Source organism: Excalfactoria chinensis, chromosome Z (genome assembly GCF_039878825.1).
Source record: "Excalfactoria chinensis isolate bCotChi1 chromosome Z, bCotChi1.hap2, whole genome shotgun sequence".
Lineage (NCBI taxonomy): Eukaryota > Metazoa > Chordata > Aves > Galliformes > Phasianidae > Excalfactoria > Excalfactoria chinensis.
The window spans coordinates 15335252-15344444 of NC_092857.1; the positions used below are offsets into that span (position 1 = coordinate 15335252).

At 33.8% G+C, this 9193-nt stretch overlaps 1 protein-coding gene across 1 annotated transcript in view; it reads left to right on the forward strand.

Moving 5' to 3' along the window:
- ITGA1 (integrin subunit alpha 1) overlaps positions 1–8515 on the forward strand; it is a 67504-nt gene extending 58989 nt beyond the window's left edge. The window contains exons 23-30 of the mRNA XM_072359192.1: positions 300–389; positions 1336–1438; positions 2318–2431; positions 4101–4205; positions 5303–5407; positions 5864–5956; positions 7446–7562; positions 8347–8515. Coding sequence (XP_072215293.1) covers positions 300–389; positions 1336–1438; positions 2318–2431; positions 4101–4205; positions 5303–5407; positions 5864–5956; positions 7446–7562; positions 8347–8391 — 772 coding nt within the window. The 3' untranslated portion in view covers positions 8392–8515. The remainder of the gene's footprint in view (positions 1–299; positions 390–1335; positions 1439–2317; positions 2432–4100; positions 4206–5302; positions 5408–5863; positions 5957–7445; positions 7563–8346) is intronic.
- The last annotated feature ends 678 nt before the right edge of the window (positions 8516–9193 follow it).

The following is a 9193-nucleotide window of genomic DNA, read 5'->3' on the forward strand; positions in this document are numbered from 1 at the left end:
GCAAAAGACAGAGATGGTGTGGAAATAATGGTCCTTGTTTGTTCAATTTCCATCACAATCTGTAATTTCAACATGGATGCATCTCTGAGCTGTGTCTAGTTTGGGATTTAACTTTATTTACTGGAAATAGTCTTCTGAACTTTATTTAGAAGACAGAAATTGACTAGAAATAGTTGGTAGGTTTTCATAACAAGAACTGTGTGTATTTCAGTTTCTTGGTACTCCTTGCCCCCTAGTAGCCTTCTTACATGTGCAGATGATATCAGAGTCTGACATGAGTGACATATGTTTTATTTTAGTGACAGCGAAGAACCACCTGAAACCTTGAGAGACAACAGAGGACAAGTTACAATTCCTGTAAAATATGAAGTAGGATTAATATTTGTGAGGTATTCATGCTTCATTATGCTTCTGTTTATTAGTATAGCAAATAACAGATGTCCACACAGAATATAACATTGTTTTGGTTTTGAGCTGTGCTCTGTATCTACAAGTGACAACTACCACAAAATGAAGCGCAGTCTTCACTGAAAAGAGCAGTCATGTGAAGTGATAAGTGACAGTGACTACTACATGTTGCTGTAGCTCCTCAATTTAAATTTGATTTGCAGTTTGCGAGTACAGCTGCAGCTTTTGGTGATTCTCGTTATTGCCCTATTCATTCAAAGGCATTTCAGGTACAAAAGAAAGGAAACAAGGACAGACACATATCATATCACTGTAATACTGTGATATGTGTATATTGTTTAAAATACAGTGTTTGATTTCCAGCTTTAAAAATTAGCCTTAGTTTTATATTTACAGGGATTTGTTTTTGTCACTTCTAAGATGATCTTTAATGCAGATCTTATACTATACTTTCGGAAACAGATGGAATTCAGTTAAATTCCATCCCTGAAAAACATCATCAATATTTTCAGTAGAATACGGGGCATGGTGAACTCGTGTAAAAAATTATTCATTTGTTGTGCATTTCAAGTGTTCAAATCCATCCTTCCCTAGACAAATTTAAACAAAGTTTAGTTATCTCATTTTTAAATGAACGCTGCCTGTTTTACATGGCAGTACTATCTCACAGTAAGGAATTGGACAGCTAATATTTGCTCACTTGATTGCTTTTACTGAGCACAACATTTGATATGTATGTGGCAACAAAAGAGCACTACTCAGAAAAGGATAAATTGTTTTCAGTAGAGGCAGCATTACACTCTTATTTTCAAGACTAGCCCTGTAGGACTCACAAATTAATGAAAATACCTACATGATTATCTCACTTAGAGTTTTTATGAAGTTTTTGTTATTACTGTTTGTGTGTTTTTGTTTTTTAATCTGCAGTGTTTTCAAAGAGCACCATGTTATAATTGCCGCAAATGAAACTATTCCTACTGCTATTAACACAACAGAGCAGATCGGCGATGAAGTTACTTTGCATTATAGGGTAAGAAAAAATGAAACTGTAATTTATTTATTTTTTTTTCATTTAATTTGTGTGATTTAAAGTGATAGCTTTAAGTTATGGAGTACTTGAAACTTTCAACAATGTTTAAAACTTGTTTTCTTGCCTGCTTTGGAATAAAGTGAATCAGAAGTTTTCAGAATGGTCCATTTGCTGTGGAGTAATTCAAGTGCATTTTGCTTGCATGTGCAAGTAAATGAGAACTTGGCTTTTGGCCATTACAGTTCAGAACAGATATTTCCAAAATCCAACCAACTGTGAGAAAAGGCAAATGTTGTGATCTAAGAACTTTGTCTTCTTAATGGAATGCATACTGCAAATCAAAGTCACTCAGAAAAAATATATATAGGAGTAGAAGCCCTGCTGCAAGTTGCAGTAGTGCTGAATTTAGATATCATGGGAGCATACTTGTTTCCCAGAGTCAAATCCATAGCTGAAAAAAGGATTCTGCACGTAGTCACAATAAACGTCTCTGAATCAACTTTGTCTATATAAAACAAGCAATGGAAAAGGTCTTGCTTTTACTAGGCAGCAGTTGCAAATGTTTTATGTTTTTTAAACCACCTACAATTTCTTCTCTTATTCTTCACATTTAACTCCTGTAACCCTGTGCATTTGTGGATGCTTTTTTAGACATCATTTGTCTTGTATCAAAATCCTTGCTTTTGAAATGTAAAAGAGCTGATGGGCTGCAGAGCATACCATTTGTGGTCTCATAAACATAAATCATCTCTGCAAGCAGCTTACTACCAAACAGGGAAAAAGTAAAAAATAAAAATAAATTTTAAAAAAAATCAATAAAATACCAATAAAATAAGAAGAAGGTACTAATTATTATTTTTTTTTTTTTCATTTTTATAGATTGAAAAAGGTGAACATTTTCCAATGCCAAATCTCACACTGCAAATCCTGTATCCTGATGTAACAACAGCCAAAAACACCCTTCTCTACCTTACGGCACTGACACATTCCCAAGTAAGAAAGCAATTTTTATTTTTCCTATTATTTTTACTATATTTTATTATATATATTAAAAAAATATATTTTACTGTTAAGTTTGAAACTTTTTTTCATGTAAAGAAGTGCGAGCATTTGGGGTTATGTTGTGCTTCATGGCCCTTAGTCTAAATGCTAAGATGCTGTTGTTTTAATAATACGTGAAGATGTTCATAGGAAGACTGAAAAGAATTATTAGAAGGAAATGAATAAATTTAAAACAGCTTTGAACAGTAACTGGAATATATAATGTTGATTTGACATATTGCCAACTGCTGAGAAGTTCAGATTGAGACATGGGACAGAACTTTCTTAGTTCTGGCTACTGAGCCTGATTATCTCCATTATTAATAGTGCTTCTTGTGAATACTCTAGCCCTGCATTTAAATTTAGAGCTTGATATCCTCTTCAATACTCTTCATTCTGAAATTAGCATTCCTGCATGTCTGTTCTCTGGCACAGGCAGTCCTCTGGTTTCTTCCTTGTCTGGGGCACTGTGACTTTCTGAAGGAGTAATAGGTCAAGTCTTCACTTCAGTCCTCATTTAAGGATGATCAGTTTTTCCATTTCACTCCTCCAGAGCTGCTGGATGAGATCACAATTACAGCAAGTCCCATGACTCTAGATTTGCAAATATTAAACTAGGTCTACTTTACTAATTGAATAGCTCAACAAATACCACCAAGTGGTGACATGAACCTTTTATTTCATTCATCTTTTCTACATCTTTTCTACAGAAACACACCACTTCCCAAGTACTTCAATTAGTTGTAATGTGGTGCACCACTGAAAAACAGAGTAAATGGTTGAAATGAAATTTCAAGGTTCATTTTAAAACAAACAAAATATCAGAGTGTTTCGTGTTTAGTGTACAAAAAATTATGACTGTTCTTTAATTCCGTCTCCTATTATTGTAATTCCTAACCAATGACCACATTTGATCCACCTAAGCTTACACATATGTTCACAAACCCGAATGCGCCACAGGAAATTTGCAATATATCTTCACTGTGCTAAGCTGAAAGTGAATATCCTTGATCTAAAGAAAAAAGCAAAATAAATAAATAAATAATATTATTTTTTTTAAGGGCGGGGGGGGGAGGGGGGTAAGGAAAAAGCCCTCCATTCTTCCTCTGAACTGAAGATATCAAAGGAGCCCTTGAAGGAATCACAAAAGGTCAGCAGTGATCCAGCACCCTTTCATCTTCCCTGGACTCCTGAATCCTGCACTTCACCTACTAGTCTTTTGCTAAGACAGAAAGCTGTGCAATCCCATTCAAAAGCTATTTAGCTCCCTCTTAGTAGCCAGCTCTTGCTGGTTCGTGTGGCAGTCATCTTCCAGGAAGATCTTGTTTGCTTCTACAGGTGCTTAAGTAACCGGATAAAATTTAAGTTAAATTATCTCACAAAAAACGTGTTTGTTTACATAATGATATTTAAATGTTCATGTTATCTGAATTTGCTTTTCTGCATTCTCGCAATATGTGGTTTAATTATTGCATTTAGTTGCTTACAACTAATACAATAAGCGAATATTTATGTTATTAAATATAAAATATTATTAATATTGTCTTTTTCCCAAGACCTTCTAATGGTAACAGGTTGGGTATTCAAGCAATAAGTATATTTTTTGTATTTCTTCTAACAGAATGCTGTCTGTAGATCTAGTTACCCAGTAGATCACCTAAAAATCGGTTCTGGGAAATCATTTGTGCTACCAAAAATAAAAGAACCTACAAAGGATACAATTATGGTAAGCCTCCCTATGTTGTATACTTTCAACCTAGATTTACATTTGTTTACATTTTCTTGAGCATTTTTGATGTGTGTATATATAAAAACTTACATCAAACTACATCCTCTGAAAAATCACATTGTATAATAGCCTTAAAAGGTATCTTTATGTAGGACTAGCTGTAGATTTTCATTATTTCTGGCCACAAAACTGCATGTAGAACTGAATTTGAGGCTTGATTATTTGTTGATGTTTTTTTGTTTGTTTTAGTCTTTGGTTTTTAATTCAACAAATGTGTAAATAATGGCAGCACTTTGCACAGATATGTAAAACTCACTTTCTACTTTCCCACTATAATTGTCAAATAATATTGACAGCTCACATTTCCCTTGCAGCTTTTAACTTTGCAATTAAAAATATTTTCAAATACAGCTGATGGAAATGTAGTTGCTGGAGCAATATGGGAAGGTTTGGCCTCACATTTAGACAGAGAAACTGTTGAGTATAATTTTGCTAACACAGTTATGTTGTCATATTGAGGAGTGGAAAGACGTCATACTACCTACTCAGCAGAAAGATGCAAGTGGCACAAGCTCAGTTTCTGGTATGAATGAAACTGTGTCAGGAGATGTGTGTTTTGCCATGGTTATCATATATCCTTCATAGAGGTGGTAACAATCCAGGTTAGCACATTTCCAAATTATCAGGCATGTCTGCTGTACTCCCAGCAGGTAAGTAAAGACACATGAATTCTCCTACCTCAATTCAGATATCCCATGGTTTTCAATGTTTAAGCCATAGCCGTGCTGACAGAAAACTATACCTTGCAATTGCAGGCTATGCCTCTGTCAGGGAACGCTGCTGCACAGCTACAGTAACTGAGGTTCCTACAGGCTAAGGATTTGCATAAGGGGCTGTTCCACCACATAATAAGTATCCGAACTTATTTTACATACTGTGGTGTAGTTTTTACATTTACAAAAGAAAAACACATCCCTTTAGAACTGATATCACAACAAGACAATGATCTATAGGTATAATATGTTTACATGTTTTTATTCTAATAATGTGAAAAACCTACTGCTGTTAAGTTTATGTTGCTGACTTTTAAACAGGAGTGTGATACATTCAGCTGTGCATCTATTAATTGTGCCCTGGCCCCATCTGACGTATCTCAAGTGAATGTTTCTTTAAGAGTATGGAAACCTACCATTATAAAAGTAAGTAAATCCCATCTTCAGGTTTGGAAAAAATAAGCCAGTGTTTGTAATGTTTCTTGAAATTATATCCTTAATTTTCTTGTCTCCATATTCATCAAGTATTGAAAAATGTTTTCATACATTTTATTAACCTGTGAGTATTTAGAACTGAACACGTTAGAAAGACAACTCCTACTTTTTTCTGTACTTATGGGTTTGTGTTTTTTTACTAGTTGGTTACCCATCCACAAATTCTAATTCAGCGTATGTATGGAGGGACATATTGAAGCATATTATTTTTAAGTAAATTTTAAGCTTTTTTGGATCTATAAGGGATTTTTTTTTTCAATTTTCACAGTTTTTATTATGTCTCCCAGAACTTGAGCATTAAGTTTTGTTTCCAAACTTCCTATTTCTGCGAAGCTTTCTATTTCAAAATACCTACTATAAAGCAATGGCATTTCTTACCTTTTCCAGGCAAGTATTCACAGCTTAACCCTTGTTGTGAAAGCATTACTTCGGAGTGAAAACTCATCACTGATTTTGAGAAATGACCATCAAAAACTAGAGGTAATCTGATAGTTCGTGACTCGACTCTTCATAGGATATCTTCATATCTTCTGCTGAATCATTTATTGTCATTCATTACTAGCAGGTTGATTGCTATCTGTCATAATAACCTACTCTAAATACAAGTAAAGGAATTCACATTTCAGCCAAATGTCAGAATTAACCAAGCCATGTGCCTGGGACGTGTCTGAAGTATTTCTGCCTGTTGCAGTGTAAATGCTTACTGTATCTGTGTTAATTAAAAGCGTAATTAAAATGATCTTTTTAATGAATTGGTAAGATTTTCAAAGCCCTCCTGAGTTACTTAAAATTGACACTGTATTTTCTTTACTATTCCTACTATTAATTCTTTTTACTCCATTATCCAAGAAATAAGTCTGAAATTGAATCTTTTATTTTACAGAAGTATTCTCATCATTTTCTAATACACTACATTAGAAACAACATTTTCATAATGAGCTCCTATTAAAATCTAGAGTTGTTTATTCATGAGCTCTTAAGAGGAACTTGTATCTGACTCTGTAGCAGATATATCACATATAATGAGGAATGTGTTTTATTTTGTTAGCTACGTTATTTTCACTGTCATATGTTTTATTCCAAGAGGTTTATAGTGGCTAATGCATTGCTTTTCTGTGATAACTTATGCATTCAGGAGCTTATTTACTAAAGTGTTATTTTTTTAAGCACAAGACTTATTATGAGTTATTACTCTTTATACCCCAAAATTCTGAGCCCTTCAGTGTGCAAAATATTTTTGGAATGCAAATCTCACAAGTCAGATATTAGCTGATTCTGTATTGAGGCAAGTCTTTTAAGCAATAGGTTGAAATTCAATCCAGGAGTGAAAACATAGGTGACATCCTTGTAGATAAAGACAGCTGCTTTTACAATCCATATAATTTCAGGAATAGCAGTCTTAAATATGTAACTTCAAGCTGAATGTTTGTGTTCAGCTATTTGATATCTTTTGAAGTATAAAACTGTCTCTTTAATAAATTCTTAAGCTAAAATAATTCAAACTATGTCATCAGTTTCACTCAAACATACATGTTCTTTATTTGTTTGGTTTACACTGGAGAAGTTTAGTGTAAAAGTAAGTTAGTACTAATGTGGCTTTTTACTTTAAGTCTGCTAGTCACTGCCATCTTTCAGAGAGGAAAAGAGAGATTGAGAACACACTGAAGAAACTCCCTAGCATATGCTTCAACTACCTACGTTTTTTATTCTGAGTGCTTTATACAAACAGTTGTTAACTGATAGCAGGTCCATTCCTCATGGAACAAACATGCTTGCAAGGTACAAGGTATTATGTAAATATAAGGTGTTTGAGGGTTTGTATTTTTTTTTTAATTCCTTCCTGCAAATTCTTGTACTCAGAATGAAGTAATACCTTGGAAACTCAGTGTGTATTGATACCAGTCATGCTGCTCTGATGATATTTTAAAGGAACAGTTTATTTATTGCTTACATTCTGAACACTTTGCAGACCATGATTAAGATTTCCAAAGAACTCCCTCCGGGTTCAGTCCCCTTATGGGTTATCCTCCTGAGTATCTTCGCTGGACTCTTGATTCTTGCACTGCTCATATTTGCTTTGTGGAAGGTAAGCTGCACACCCTTCATGAAAATAAATTTAGATAGATAGATAGATAGATAGATAGATAGATAGATAGATAGATAGATAGATAGATAGATATGCTTAATTTATGTATCCTGTCCTCCTTATAATTAGAACCTGGACACTAAAATTATCCAGTAGGTAAATTGGAATGGGTTTTGGAGAAATGACAAAATAATTAGTAGCAGTACATTTTTCTGAGGTGAAATATGCAATGCTTATGATTGAAGCTCATACTGATATATACACAACAGTACATTATGAAAAAAAAAATAAAATAAAAAGAGATATTAGCTCTGTAGGGTTATTTTGCACTATGTATGGTGAAGTTTTCTTTGTGCAAGAAATGCTAAGCCTGTGGTAATTATTGCCACAAGTGGGCACTCTTCTCCAAGCTAAATATTCAGTTTATATTAAAGTTTAAAGGCTGTAGTCTTTTTAATTACAACCTGCATAATCTCTTGAAAAAAATCCTGAAAAGCATTAAGAATGATTTATTTATTTGACTGCCAGCTATTACTAAGCATTTTAATCATTGACACCATGTGCACATAACAATGATTCAGCAGTCGCTTTTTGTCTGCTTTTGTGACACGTCTCTTTAATTTTTTCTGTTCCAGGAAAGGCAATGTTGTACTTCACTGATAAAAAATTAAATGACTATTTACTATTTTGCAAGTATGAAAGTAGTAATAAAAACTTACTATGTAAATGCAATATGGGCTGTTAGCTTTAGTAGTTCTTTATTCACTTCATTTCTCTTCTGCAGGCTGGATTTTTCAAGAGGCCGCTAAAGAAGAAAATGGAGAAATGAAGAATAAAAAAAAACAAACACAAAACCAAAAAAAATTTTCCTCAGGTCTGCCTCAAAAATGTGACTGTACAATTAAAAACTCAGATATACATGCAGCGCTCACAATATTTTCTAAACTCCAGTGCCTTAAAAAAAAATAGAAGACGAGAAAATAAGAATAGAAGAACTTCAAGCAAACAAACACACATCTGAGTGAATCAAAGGAAGAACAAATAGCCTTATGTCACTTTGTGATACTCAAGGACATACTTTCAAGTAATACTCGTTTTTGGAGAGTAACTGAGTTCGAAGATTCTAACATTTTTTAGTATGAAAAATGCTAAATCATGTTTTGTACACCTATATATATATGTGGAACCTGTTTTAATCCTGAATTATGCAACAACTTGTCTGTGTATAGAAATCCCAGTTTTTTTATCACTCTATGATTGTCAAAGTGAAAATGTCGTATTCAAATTTTTCTCCTTTTAATGGACTGTCAGCTACAGAAAATTCAAACTTAGAAGATGAACCAAATTCTACATGGCAACTGAGGTAATGGCAATTCAAAAGACTGAAGCACCTGCAGAACTTTGCATGAAAATTACTGAAATTCATTGAACTTCTCTTTCAACTTGTTTAACTGGGTCCAGCTGATACTCCAAGAAATGTTTATTGTCAAGTGGATCACTGGGGATATATCCATTAATTCATGTAACTGTTTGAACTTGAAGGGGATTTTTGGCAGACCTGGAAATGTATGCACAAAATATTCAAGCCCAACTAATTGCACGCTTTACTCAAATAAGCAGAGGAACAGTTG